The following is a 14,976-nucleotide window of genomic DNA, read 5'->3' as shown; positions in this document are numbered from 1 at the left end:
ACCCAGAAAACCTAGCAGTCAAACAAGGAAATTGTTCCAATTTTTTTTCTCCACCATCCATTTTCCCATAGGGGATTTTAGAAACACTTAAAATAAGGGCTGAGTTTCTTGTAGGTTTACCCTGGCCAGACATTTTGATTTAAATCTCTATAGGACAACGTGACTTTTATCAATATATTTGCCTGTATTTAACCCCCCCCCCTCCCATGAAATGCTAATTAGCTGCTAATGTGGCTATCATAAAGAACTACAAATGCCATGATCTGGACGAAACTGCCAAATCGAGGCAAAGGTAAGAATCTCTGGATTAATTATCTATTGTTGGCTACATTTAATAATTAATAAATTGGCAACATTTTTTTCAATTGATAATTCTGTGAACTGTTGTGTGCACGTTTTCAATTGACAATCCCTATTAGCAAAGGTCTCAGCTGAAGAGATGACGTGCAGGAGCTTGCAGGGATTTGTAGTCTTGTATGATGTCTACTTTGATGCTAATTATCATTTTAGAATCTGAGAGTAAATACAGCCAAATATGTTGATTAAAGTCAACTTGTCCGAGAGAGATTTACATGATTATCGAAATGTAACGCCAGGATATTCATACACAAAACATAGTTTTAGGTGTTTTAAAAATTCCCTATGGGAAAAATGAATGGTGGAAAAATTATTAGGAACCACCATGGGCTCCAGAGTGGCGCAGCAGTCTAAGGCACTGCATCTCAGTGCAAGAGGCATCACTACAGTCTCTGGTTCGAATCCAGACTGTATCACACCTGCCTGTGATTGGGAGTCCCATATGGTGGCGCACAATTTGCCCAGCGTCATCTGGGTTTGGCTGGGGTAGGCCGTCATTGTAAATAAGAATTTGTTCTTAACTGACTTACCTAGTTAAATAAAAAAAATCCCTGCTAGGTGTTATGGTATTATGACACATCTGCTGTTGGGCTCTATTGAGTATGGTATGAGTCATAAGGATAAAATAATAGCCAATCAACATTGAGCTGAACTGAGTGGGCTCAACTGTGAATGGTCCTGGAGCACCAAAAAAAATGTAATGGGAAGCTAGTTTGGATTTGGCTTCACTCCAATCACATCACAATGAGAGCAATATGTCATTGACAGAAACAACTTGAATTGTTGCATCTCGTTGTGTTGTCCCCTGGTGGCTAGCTAGCTAAAATTGGCCATTTCCTAAATTAGCCATGGATGAAGATTGACTCGTTGTTTTACTGAATTCTCCGTACTGGCCAATGATTATAACAGCGATTCTGATCCAGCCATAAATTCATACATTGTGCTCCTGGCCTGAGATGATGGACGTTCAATATGTTGCTAGATCTAGAAGGCTAATGTTCACTTGCTAATGTTGCACATGAAAGGAATTTAAGCTGGCGAGCAAACATTTTAGCCAGGTAGCCTAGGACAACTAAAATGTAAGTGTGTACTGTATGACAGCATCACAGAACGTTTCATCAACATGAAAGAGAGGAGGAGGGCATTGGTGTTTCTCTTCAAGTAGGGTGAGTCAACATCTTCTTGCATGAACGCACACAAGCGGAAAGAAATCACAGAAATCACCTGACAGAGGTTGCTCTCCAGTTTTGTGATGAAACAAATACGTGGTTGAATTTATTCTGGCACTGTGTCTTCTTATTGTCTCGGCCTTAGGCCTATATATCATGTTTGCAAGGTATATAAACTAACAGGTTATAGAGCAAACAATGCAATTATCACAATACACACTGCAGGTTGTAATATGTCTTTTCTCTCTGGCTTGGCTTCCCAGTGATTTTACTCACTCACCGTTCCTGTGCATATTACTAGCCTTTTCACAGCCCATCCCAGCATAAGACTAGTCTGATTAATCAGGCTGTAATACACAATGAATGTGTATATACATCCTGAAACTAATGGCTGAACAATCCTATAACTGTTCTTTACAAGAATGTTTAATAAAATTACATTTAAAGGTGCACTATGCAGAAAGCGCGTCGTCATTTCCTGTTTGCAAAAATGTGAATAGTTCGCCTAATTTCAGTTTGTGTCAAAACAAGCAAGTATAGTGTGGAGATGCTAAAACGAAACGTAAGAATGGGAAGCATAGAAATACTGCACATAGAAGAGATCTACCACTTCTTAGACATGCTTTCATTGACAATGACAGATCTACAACTCACATTTCCATGTGAATTTGGTCATGTCGCCCAACAAGTTACATATTACAGCTTTAAACTCTACCGGTTGTCTGTGCGGTTTGTTGTTCAGCTGCTCAAAATGTAAAAAAAACCAGAAAGTATTGTTTACCCAACTTTTTAGAGGACCGGTAGGCATAGGCTATGGTTCGGTTCGGCACCATGGTAAAGTTAGTTTTATATTGTATATACGGTTTTCTCTCATCAATAGCTATTGAACTAATAAGCTTGTCATGAAAATAAGAAAATTATATAAAATAAAAAAATTGTATTTCTCACATACACATGGTTAGCAGATGTTAATGCGAGTGTAGCTAAATGCTTGTGCTCATAGTTCCGACCATGCAGTAATATCTAACAAGTAATCTAACCTAACAATTTCACAACTACTACCTTATACACACAAGTGTAAAGGAATGAATAAGAATATGTACATAAAAATATATGAATGAGCGATGGCCGAACGGCAGAGGCAAGATGCAGTAGATGGTATAGAGTACAGTATATACTTTTGAGATGAGTAATGTAGGGTATGTAAACATTATATAAGTGGCATTGTTTAAAGTAGCTAGTGATACATTTATTGCATACATTTTTCCATTATTAAAGTGGCTAGAGATGAGTCAGTATGTTGGCAGCAGCCACTCAATGTTAGTGATGGCTATTTATTAACAGTCTGATGGCCTTGAGATAGAAGCTGTTTTTCAGTCTCTCGGTCCTCGCTTTGATACACCTGTACTGACCTCGCCTTCTGGATAATAGCGGGGTGAACAGGCAGTGGCTCAGGTGGTTGTGTTCTTGATGATCTTTTTGACCTTCCTGTAACATCGGGTGGTGTAGGTGTTCTGGAGGGCAGGTCGTTTGCCCCCGGTGATGCGTCGTGCAGACCTCACTACCCTCTGGAGAGCTTTACGGTTGTGAGCGGAGCAGTTGCCGTACCATGCGGTGATACAGCCCGACAGGATGCTCTTGATTGTGCATCTGTAAACGTTTGTGAGTGTTTTTGGTGACAAGCCAAATTTCTTCAGCCTCCTGAGGTTGAAGAGGAGATGCTGCGCCTTCTTCACCACGCTGTCTGTGTGGGTGGACCATTTCAGTTTGTCCGTGATGTGTACGCCGAGGAACTTAGAAACTTTCCACCTTCTCCTCTACTGTCCCGTCAATGTGGATAGGGGGCTGCTCCCTCTGCTGTTTCCTGAAGTCCACAATCATCTCCTTTGTTTTGTTGACATTGAGTGTGAGGTTATTTTCCTGACATCACACTCCGAGGGCCCTCACCTCCTCCACCCTGTAGGCCGTCTCGTCGTTGTTGGTAATCAAGCCTACCACTGTAGTGTCGTCTACAAACTTGATGATTGAGTTGGAGGCGTGCATGGCCACTCAGTCATGGGTGGACAGGGAGTACAGGAGATGGCTGAGAACGCACCCTTGTGGGGCCCCAGTGTTGAGGATCAGCAGGGTGGAGATGTTGTTACCTACCCTCACCACCTGGGGGCGGCCCGTCAGGAAGTCCAAGACCCTGTCAGGAGGTCCAGGACAGGGCGGGGTCGAGTCCCAGGGTCTCGAGCTTAATGACGAGTTTGGAGGGTACTATGGTGTTAAATGCTGAGCTGTAGTCGAAGAACAGCATTCTTACATAGGTATTCCTCTTGTCCAGATAGATTAGGACAGTGTGCAGTGTGATTGTGATTGCATCGTCTGTGGACCTATTGGGGCGGTAAGCAAATTGGAGTGGGTCTAAGGTGTCAGGTAGGGGGGAGGTGACATGGTCCTTGACTGCTTGGGGCGGGATATACTCAACTGTAATTATAATCGAAGAGAATTCTCTTGGTAGATAATGCGGTCTGCATTTGATTGTAAGGAATTCTAGGTCAGGTGAACAAAAGGACTTTAGTTCCTGTGTGTTGTTATGATCACACCACGTCTCGTCAATCATAAGGCATACACCCCTGCCCTTCTTCTTACCAGAGAGATGTTTGTTTCTTTATTGGGCTGTTATGTTTTCCCACCTTGTTGGGCTTACACACGGATGACATGTAAGGCCTATTGTCTGATCAAGAAATCCCAAAATATCCCTTTAAGAGATAAACATGGTAATGATTTCACTGATTGCACATAAAGGAAGATAGTTCCTAAATGATAGTGTGCTTGCTTTGTTATTGTCACGTCCTGACCTTACTTCCTTTTTTATGTCTCTATTTTGGTTTGGTCAGGGCGCGAGTTGGGGTGGGCATTCTATGTTTTTCATTCTATGTTTTGTTCTGTGTGTTGTATTTCTATGTGTTTGGCCTGGTATGGTTCCCAATCAGTGGCAGCTGTCAATTGTTGTCTCTGATTGAGAACCATACTTAGGTAGCCTGTTCCCACCTGTGTTGGTGGGTAGTTGTTTTCTGTTTTTGTATTCTGTACCAGACAGAACTGTTTCGGTTTCGTTCAATCTCTTTTGTTGTTTTTCCATTCAGTGTTCAATTCATAATAAAAGGTGAACACTTACCACGCTGCACCTTGGTCCTCACCTTCTTCAACCCACGACAGCCGTTACAGTTATCCAACTGATCTTGTTCCCTTTCTGTCATCCTGTGAACCCCGTTCATTGCTGCTTGCAGCTATATCTATTGTTTCTGTATACTTCTCTAGACAAACAAAGTTAATAGATTTATTCAAGATAAAATCTCACCTCTTGTAGGTTACCACTGACTTGTAACCTACCTTAACCCTTGTTTACTGGGCTGGCCCTTCCAGTTAATTAGCACTGTGGAATGATGTGACTATGTAATTGTCATGTAATTAGCCTACACATTTATAATGACATGCAATTACTGGGACTGTAATGAACACATGTTGATTGGCACATTCTCATCCTCTCTCAGAGGCTGAATGTTTAAGAGCCAAGTAGGCAGAAGCTGTAGTGATGTCCACAGTATTTAATCCATAGCCAGCAAGCTGCTGCAGGTACCACATGAGTCAGCTATAAAGCAAAGTTATGCCTCCAGAGACAAGTAAAGTAAGAATTATCAAATGAATGTGATGACTACAGGAAAACCAGACGTCTGTCATAACATGTATTTCTCCATTGATCATTTTTCCCATTACTCTATCTACTTTTTCACACAATGGAAACATATAGTACAATACAGTACAGTGCATACAGTACATGAAATACAGAACACACACACATACTGTACACACACACACACACACACACCACACACACACACACACACACACACACACACACACACACACACACACACACACACACACACACACACACACATACACAGCTAAACTTTAGCTACTGTATGTGGTCTGTGATTAGCTTCATTCATCTCTTCATTCAAAGACTCAGTCATGGACACTCTTGCTGACAGTTGTGGCTGCTTTGCATGATGAATTGTTGTCTCTACCTTCTTGCCCTTTGTGCCTTTGTCTGTGCCCTATAATGTTTGTAGCATGTTTCGTGCTGCTACCATGTTGTTGTCATGTTGTATTGCTACCATGCTGTGTTGTCATGTGTTGCTGCCTGGCTGTTTTGTTGTCTTAGGTCTCTCTTTATGTAGTGTTGTGTTGTCTCTCTTGTCCCTCGGCTCTGCACGTGTTCATGTACATGGTATTCCCTGCATAACGTATCCTGTTAAATCCTTGTGTTTTGAAAATGTGCTCGCCAAAAGCTGGTCTGTTCTCACTCTCTCACTGATCAGTATCTGTGTGTGCCTCTGAGATGTTACAGCTGCACTGCCATCTTCTGGGTGGAATGGATTTGCATCCCAGTGGTTGAATAGAATGGTGTAGATTGAAAAGAGACCAAGGGAGTAAATTTAATTATATTGGCTGATTTAATATATCCTCTAACAGAGTACTAATAAACTGTGTTTGTGTATTGCAGACCAAATTGATACTGCAGAAAGCAACTAGAATGGGTAAGTATGACTTGAATTGACAGACTGATAATTGTTCTCCGGTTTTAAATTCTCATCTGAATGAGTAGTTTTTGTAAAAAGCTTTTGCTACTTAGAGCTGAAACACAGTTTATCTCAGGCATAATCTCACTAATTTGTTGGTTTGGATTATTACAAGAGGCTGTAACGGAAAGTTGTGTAACAATGGCTGGGATTGATTCCATTTTGGTGGTGTGTTTAATTGCCATCGGGAGAAAATCTGGTAGGAATTGTAGTAATTATAATGTGTTTGGTGTTATATAATATAAAACGCTGCTTGGTTTTCTTGATCAACTCCTAACCTCTGTTATAAAACAATACACATATGTATTATTGTGTTTCCATTGCCTTTATTGTGTCCCACCATTGGAATTGATACAACCCAAATGTCTTCACATGGCAAGTCACTATGTATGGACACAACACTACTTCCCATACACAGCAAAAAGACCCTGCATCAAATTTAAGAATTCTCCCCCAACAGACAGGACAATTTGTTTGTAAAGGTCCTAACAATGTTACTTGAAATTATATAAGAATATCATAGGAAAAGCAAATATGTCATTACAAATATTTCAGCGTTTGATCCAACGCTGCTTTTTAAACTAGTTTCAGCATTCCTGCTCTCGCACATTTACAATTCACATTATTTTTGATAGTCAAAGATCGAAGCTGCTTTGACAAATCATTGCCACAAAGGCTAGTGGATCAGTAACTCAAACACAAACATAGTTTCTGAACCACTCCTTTAAGAGTCACATTTCAGTATAACATTTAAATTCACTCACACTTTCTTAAATCATTCTGCAATCACAGTAGTTTTCAGAAGTAAAAACTATAAGTAAAAACAAACCACAAACTGGTTCAGAACCTCTCACATTTTCTTGCAAAACGAGAACAGGCTACAGAAAGAAGGCTTAGGTGCAGAGGCTGGTTGCCTAAATTTGGTCAATTACATATAACGGTACCCTACACACTTCTCTCCTCTGAGAACATAAGATCCTAAACGCCTTTGGCTGCCAACATCCACAGTTGGAGACTTCACTTCTTTGCACCGGCGAAGTGCTTGTTGAGGATGCCCTTGGCGGTGTCCAGGGCTGCGTCGGCGGGCACGGGGATGTGAGGGGTGACCCCGGCACCCTCCCAGGCGGGGCCCTGGGCTGTGTCTGAATGGGTGGTGGGGATGCTCAGGAACACATCACTGTCGCCCACGCGGAAGGTCTCAGGGGGATGTGAGGCACCGTTGGTGGTCTCGCCCACGATCATGGCCCGACCATGCTTCTTCATGATGTAGACAAACTCCTCGGCAGCGCCGGCCGTGGCTCTGCTGGTCAAGATGATCAGGCTCTTCTTAGAGCCATACCTCGCACCTGAGAGAGAAGATGAGAGTCATTTTCATCTGCTGACAGTGCACAGTTGTGTTCTGCTTAATCCAAATCGATAAACTCATTATACAGTGCACATTATGAAACTTTTGAGTTTTTTTAACCTGTGAGGTCAGGTAGAGTCCACAGCTCCTTAGTGGTGCCAGACGGTCTGTCGTACAGTTTGTCCAGCAAGACCTGCTTGTCTGCATCAAAGAAGTAGGAGCAGAAGCCCGCAATGGCAGTAGTGGCCCCGCCAACGTTGTTTCTGCAAAATCAATTACACAAACTCATTCAATATAAGAGATGAACATGTTGTAAATAAAAACTTTCCCTATGGTGCAACTGTCCCCATTTAACCCAATGAAATGGTAAGCCACTCTGTAACTCTGTTCATCTTGGTGAACATAAATGTGTTCCTCTAGTTGCTATGCTCGTAATTTGAGCTTTGATTTTCACTATAAAGAGAAGTTCTACAGATGTAGGATCTTAATTTGAGCCAGTTTGCCACAGCAGGAAAATAATCATGCCGCAACAGTAAATGTGAATTATTATGGGGATTATAATTAACTAACATTTTTGTAAGGGTTGATACATTTTCATAAGGGAAAATCAAAATTACAAACTTCAGAAGCCTTTTTAAACCTCATACACACAACTAGTTTGACATTTCCTGCATTGCAGGAAAGTTCTTCTGCAACGGTGTGATCAAATTATGATCCTACATCTGTACCTGAGATCAACAATCAGAGCGTCAGTGTTAACAACTTTGTTCCACACATGCTCCACGATGATCTGGGCAATGGCCTGAACCTCCTCGAAGTTACCAAACATGTCAAAGCGCAGGTAGCCAATGTTGTTCTCAAAAAGATCCGTGTGGAAGGAGACCTTGATCAGCTCAATGAACATCTCTGGAGATGGGTTCTGAAATCAACATAAATGTCTCAAAATTGTCCCCCTAATTAATACTGAAATTCAATATATTTTTTTTTTCAGGCAAATATTCATTAAAAAGTTGCTATCTGGATTCACATAAAAGTATTCTCTATAGATAAATGTATTACATAGGCTAGAAATACAATACAACATCAAATGTGTCTTACCATTGGTGGCAGGGTTGGGGTGTTGTGTGTGGTCTTCAGGCACTTGTCTCCAGACAGTGTCATGAGGTCAGCAGAGAGTTTAGTCTCCAGATCCACCTTTGAAGAGATCAAGTTGTATTCACCGCTCGCTGCTGCCAGCTTCTCTGCAACGTCTGCTCCGACATTCTCAAAGGCGTAGTTGTCGGCCACCAGAGTGCCAGTTGCCTCGAGAATGGCAGGGATCTCGGCACGGAGGTTAATGATCTTAATGGCGACAGCCAGGGCATCTTCAGCATCGACCTCAACATCGGGCGTCACACCGGTGACCTCCCAAGACTTCCCTGTGATGGGGTTGATGGACTTAGCCGAGGGCACTGTGACATAGAAGTTTGTGTCCCCAATCTTGATCTTGTCAATTTTCACGGACCCGCCAGCAGTTTTCTCCCCAACGATTGTGGCCCTTTTGAGGTTCTTCAGACAGTAGGCGACATCCTCTGCAATTCCCTTGGTGTTTGCACTGGTCAGGATGACGAGGGATTTCTTGGTTCCGTACCTCTCGCCCAGCAGTGTGGGCATGGACCACATCTCGGTGGTGGTGTCGGAGGGACGGTCGTACACACTGTCGATGTGAATCAGAGGCTCGGCGTCGGTGAAATAAGACACAATGTATGGGATGCCAGACAGATCCCCGCTGCCTGTGTAGCGGAGGTCAAAGATCAGAGCGGACGTGGGCAGAATCTTTTTCCAGACCAGCTCTAGGAGGAGGGTGCCGATCTTGTCGGCCAACTCCTCCCCGATGATGTGGTCGATCCTCAGGTAGCCGATGTTGCCCTCTAAGACCTCCAGCTTAATGGAGCTCTGGAGCACGCCGATAAGCTGGTCCGGTGGCAGGGGTGGCAGGGCAGGGGCCACCGCAGGGACATAGTTGGGCTCATTGGAGATGACCAGTCGGGGGTCGTTGATGGTACTCTGGACCCCACCGGTCAGGACAGAGGCGAGAGTGTCGGGGTCAGGGATGCTGAGGATCTCTGTATTGCTGCTCGCAGCGTCGATGGCCTCCTGCATGCCAGTCAGCTTCTCCGGAGAGCAGTAGTTGTCCAGGAGAATTTTAGCCATGTCTACAATCAGGTCGGGTGCGAAAGCACTGTGGATGGCGACATTGCTGAAGACCACCACCGATGCCAACAAGAGGAGAGACTTTGCCATCTTGTCGGGTTTCTAGATTGCAGTAAACCACAGTAGTAGCTGCTCTGCGGTGGAATGCACGTCTGCAAAGAGGTCCTTGGTCAAATGAGACTCTTTCTCCTGAAAGTTTCTGTTAACACACAAGGCTTTTCCTCACAATAAACCTTTAATCGTATTATCCTGAGTACTTGGGTAAGACAATAACAAGCTAACAATGTAGGTGCAACATGTTGCCCAAGATGTAGATGTTAAAAATATGTTTGTTGCTGGGCATGTGAGGTAAGGTTTGACTAGACACAAATATCTGCTGTGGTTATACTTGGTGGAAATATTCACATTATAGTATACATTTATGAATATTTTTCATTTGAAGAAAACATCTCACTGATTGAAGATCAATGTTAACTAGATATAACTAGATATATATATATATGTTATATATATATTGTACCTTATAATTAGGCCTTCTGTTGGTCAGTAAGTTGATCTTAAGTGTAATATTACCTGTGACTGTCCTTATACCATATTTAGGAGTCTAATCTCACACTCAGCATTATCCTTAGAACATAGAATTTATACTTAGAACATAGAATTTATACTTAGAATTTATACTTAAAACTTAGAACATAATATAGTCAAGTCGTCCAACCCCCCTTTCTTAATTTCCCATTGGCTGACCCAATATTATGGTCTGTAAATATGACATTGAGCTCTGAACAGTTCATCTCAGGTAATCAATAACTCACAAGTTTATTTAACAGTTTAGTGTTGATTAAAAATCTAATGAAACTTACCAGGAACCAACAACATTTGCTCTACAGTTCTATTCAACCTACTATACCAGCGTAAAATAGAACATTTGTGTTTTCTCTTCTAAGCTACAGTATATGGCCTCCGTTTGGTCATGACACTATTCATAATTTCATGTGGACAGACAACGTAAACATAAATGGTACCGCAGATCATGATAAAAAGGGATGCTCTTCGTTCCGGTTCCGATCCTTGTTCTATAGTCTTTTCTCCTAAAATGTATGAGCCCAGAACTTAATCAAGCATTTGACCAATTACGTGAAACTAGGTTAACAGATATTACACTATTCATAATGAGTTCATGTGGTTATCGTTGATGCTAATACACAGTAGGAGAACTGAGTACAGTAGTTCACTACAGGTTTGTATAGGAAATGCTCCCTCTACTGACTGGCTAAAGACTCCTCTACATTGCATGACTTAACAAATGAAGAAAAGGACAAATAACAAATGCATTTAAAAGCAGATTAATATAGAAGTATAAAGTATTTGCGATAATCAAATGAAGTCCGTGAAATGAAATATCAACCCTGTTTCCTCACCCATATTTAGGCCAACACAAATGTAGCCCAAAGAGTTACATCAAAGAGATTAAAAATACATTTAGATATTCATAACATATAAACAAGAGGATTTACTTCTAAATCTAATCCAATTTCTCAAACAAAATGACGCACAGAGGGGTTGGTCAAATTCATCGAAGGCAACTCATTTCATCCCAGTGCTGCAACAGTTATTGATCTGTATATTTTCAGGTGCAAAAATAACGCTTTCATAAGGTGCCTAAATAATAATGTACAATCTACTATCTTAAGATTTCGAATAAGAGAAACAAAATAGCTTTCCTTGGGGTGGATATATTATACCACAGATACATTATTTCAGGTTACAGAAAAATTATGATAATAAATAACATTTCTGTTAGAAATTACACAGGAAGAATAACATAATTCCAAATACAGGACAAACAAAGTAAACATTTAAAGGAAAGAGAAATTAAAACATGACCACTATTTCCCTTTATCTTGATTTAAAAGCCTGGCTGCAATGATTTTCTGTGCAACACTCAGAGCATCATTTGCCTGGGCAGCAACGTGTGGCTCGACCCCAGAGACACTCCACACCTTCCCAGTAACAGCACTCAGGACCACCTGGTTAGGTATGGAAGCATACAGGATACTGTTCCCGATCTGGTAGGTGCCGCTGGACAGGGACCCTCCGAGGGTCGGCTCCCCAATCACCTTCACTCTGTTCAGGTCCTTCATGGCCCGCGTGAACACTTCGGCAGCTGATCCTGTCATTTGACTTGTGAGGATGTAGATATCCTTGGTGGAGCCGTACCTCTGACCCTGGATCTGAGGCAGGGTCATGACCTCGGTCATGGTGGTTGTAGAGCGGTCAAAGACGGTGTAAAGGTGCCTCAGGGGCTCAGCATCGAAGAAGTAGGTACAGAGGAGCGGTATGGCTGTGGAGTAACCACCTGTGTTGTATCTCATGTCAATGATCATTGTGTCCGTGTTCACCAGCTTGCTCCACACCAGTTTGATCAACTGAGGGCCGATGGCTCTCATCACTTCTATGTCTGCCATCATATCGAACCTCAGATAGCCCACGTTCCCGGGCATCACCTCGATCTTGAACAGCGTGTCAATGATGTAACCCACCTCCTGAGCTGTTGGGATTTTTGGCATGTCATGCAGAGACTCGGGTTCGATGTCGCAGTAGAATATGTGCAGCCGGTGGTCACCTGACGTCTCCTGGAGGTCAGCTGTTAGCTGGGATGCCAGAGACTCATAGTCGACCACTGATCGATATGAGCCCTCGGCCCATTTGGTGAGCAGCACTCTACTGACCTTGTTGGCGACCTCAGGGATGGCATAGTGTACTTCCAAGAGCTCCCCTGTCCCCTCCACCAGTGACAGAACCTCCTTGTGAAACTCTATTATCTCATGGGCGTGGTCCACGGCCTCCTCAGCAAGCACTATGGCATCGGGGACCACGCCTCCACCTAGCCAGCACTCCCCATTGTTGTCTATGAAGTTTATGAAGGGGACGGTGATGACAATGTCTGTGTCTTCCACCTGGAATGACTTGGAGTGCATCAGGGTCCCAGATGTGATTTCCCCGATGAGGGTGCCACGGTGCAGCGACTGCATCAGATAAGCAAATTCCTCCCCTGCACTGGCGGTATAGTGACTAGTCAGGATGTACACTCCCCGTTTCGAGCCGTAGGGTGGGCCTAGGAGGCCGGAAAGCGTGTTAAACTCAGTGGTGGTGTTCTGGATCCTGTCGTATATGGTGAAGAAGTGGAACTGTTGTGACGGGTCTTGGAGGAAGGAGAGCAGGATGCCCATGGAAGCTGAGGACCCGCCTGTGTTGTATCGCAGGTCGATGATGAGATTCTCTGTGTCTTTGAGGGCCTCCCAGATTTTTTGGGCAATCTGCTCTCCTAATTTGGCCATCACTGACACGTCTCCAAACTTGTCAAAGCGGAGATAACCAGTGTTTCCAGTTAGGATGCGTACTTTGAAGACTGTATCCACCAAGTTCCTGAGAAATGCTGGATCACCTGGTATGTTCTCAGGTTCAAAGTCTTCCTCAATGATAACCGGGTGATCTTGGGTCAGTTTGATCATCAGACGAGGGTCCTCTGACACAGACTGCAGTTCATTGTTGAGTTTATTCGCCAGGTCCTCCTCTGAAATGACAGAGAAGAAATCAGTGGATTCCAGATGTTGAAGGAAAGCCGGTACTCTGTCTGTGAATGAGTAGTACTGCCTGATGATGTCAGAGACGCTCTGGATGGCCCTTGGAATGGCACTCCTGACAGCCAGTAGATTTTGGGCGTTAGCAACAGCCTCCTTGGCATTGATATTTACAGAGGGAGATACTCCACTCACTTCCCAGCTTTGGCCTGTTATTGGGTTCACTGACCTGGCCACTGGAATTGTGATGTAGAAACCAGAATCTCCTATTCTTATCTTCTCCACTTTCACTGACCCCCCGGCTGACCTCTCTCCAACAATGTTCGCCCTCTTCAAATGCTTCAGAGTGTAGGCGACTGCCTCAGCCGCACCCATAGTACGCTTACTGGTTAATACAATGAGGTCTTTTCGCTTTCCGTACCGCTCTCCCATGATAGATGACATAGTCCACAGCTCCTTAGTGGTGTTGGAGGGTCGATCGAACACAGTGTCAATGTGAATGAGAGGTTCTGGGTCGGAGAAGTAGGAGATGATGAACGGGACTCCGGACAGCTCCCCAGCTGTGCTGTAGCGCAGGTCAAAGATTAACGAGGAGGTGTTGGCAACCTTGTTCCAGACGTTGTCCCGGAGCAGCGGGCCAAGCTTGGCGGCCGTCTCCTCCCCTATGATCTGGTCGATCCTCAGGTAACCCACGTTATTCTCCAGGACCTCCAGCTTCACAGAGTTCCTGACCAGACGGATGAGCTGCTCAGTGGGGAGAGAAGGGAGGGCGGGCGGCATCACCGGGACAAAGTTTGGCTCGAAGGACACAGTTAGTCGAGGGTCATTGAGTGCACCCTGCACGCCAACTGTCAGCACAGATGCCAAGGTCTTGCGGTCAGATATTTTGAGGATTTCTCCACTGTTGATGGCTTGCTGAATGGCTTCCTGCATGCCGACCAGATTCTCAGGGAAGCAGTAGTTGTCGAGTAGAATTTTTGCCATGTCCAGCACCAGAGCCGGCTGGAAGGAAGAGCTTCCAAAGAGAACATGGCAAAGAAGCACCAGCAGTGCTGGTGAGAACCGACCTCCTGCCATTACTGCGGAGAATGTTATATTTGATCTGTGTTATCCTGCTTTTTTTGTCCATTCATTCGGAGGGGCGGTCCTTTGTTAAGAGAGAATGTTTTAACCACCAGGTTTCGGACAGCAACAATGACGTAAGAGGCTTTTGTTCCCAATAAACCTTTAATCGTATTATCTGAGGTGCATCCGCTAGACAGTAACAGATGAAAATGTTTAACTGGAGATGTACATCAAAAGGTATTATAATGTACATATTTGGCCACAGGATTATTGGAGTTTCCCTTCTTCCACTTTCTTTATTTCATTTGTTTTATTACTGTGAATGTTTCTGTGTGGTTGTACAGTATTTCGTTTTAGGCATCAAATACGAAACCTTTGCATTCCATATTCGTTTTTGGGAATTTCTATGATATGCACTATCATGTCATACTCATTTTCTTGAAAAAGAGGGATGAGATATGACAAGATATTAGGTCAGATTAAAGAAGTGAAAGACAACCGGATTAGTATGAAAGCTCCATGTGAAAGTCACCATCACTTATGAAAGCATTGTGGTTTGGCCAGATGGAGAATAGGGCCGTGCTTTGTGAGGCCATATCTGGGGCGCGGAGTGGATGACACGATTACACCGT

General features: G+C 43.5%; 2 protein-coding genes across 2 annotated transcripts; both read right to left on the bottom strand.

The window, feature by feature from the left end:
• Positions 1-6,485: 6,485 nt before the first annotated feature.
• On the bottom strand, positions 6,486-9,812 carry LOC135503757 (retinol-binding protein 3-like). Its single transcript, XM_064921898.1, has 4 exons — positions 8,601-9,812; positions 8,231-8,421; positions 7,623-7,765; positions 6,486-7,503 (listed from the first exon to the last, which is right to left on the bottom strand). The coding sequence occupies exons 1-4, from the start codon at positions 9,783-9,785 to the stop codon at positions 7,175-7,177; spliced, it is 1,848 nt and encodes a 615-aa protein (XP_064777970.1). The 5' UTR covers positions 9,786-9,812; the 3' UTR covers positions 6,486-7,174.
• Positions 9,813-11,584: 1,772 nt separating this feature from the next.
• LOC135559405 (retinol-binding protein 3-like) lies at positions 11,585-14,356 on the bottom strand. Its single transcript, XM_064993562.1, has one exon. It carries the CDS (start codon positions 14,354-14,356, stop codon positions 11,585-11,587), a length of 2,772 nt encoding a protein of 923 aa, XP_064849634.1.
• Positions 14,357-14,976: the final 620 nt, after the last annotated feature.

Source organism: Oncorhynchus masou, chromosome 18 (genome assembly GCF_036934945.1).
Source record: "Oncorhynchus masou masou isolate Uvic2021 chromosome 18, UVic_Omas_1.1, whole genome shotgun sequence".
NCBI lineage: Eukaryota > Metazoa > Chordata > Actinopteri > Salmoniformes > Salmonidae > Oncorhynchus > Oncorhynchus masou.
The sequence above is the reverse complement of the archived record's forward strand: the minus strand, read 5'-3'. Positions and strand labels throughout refer to the sequence as shown.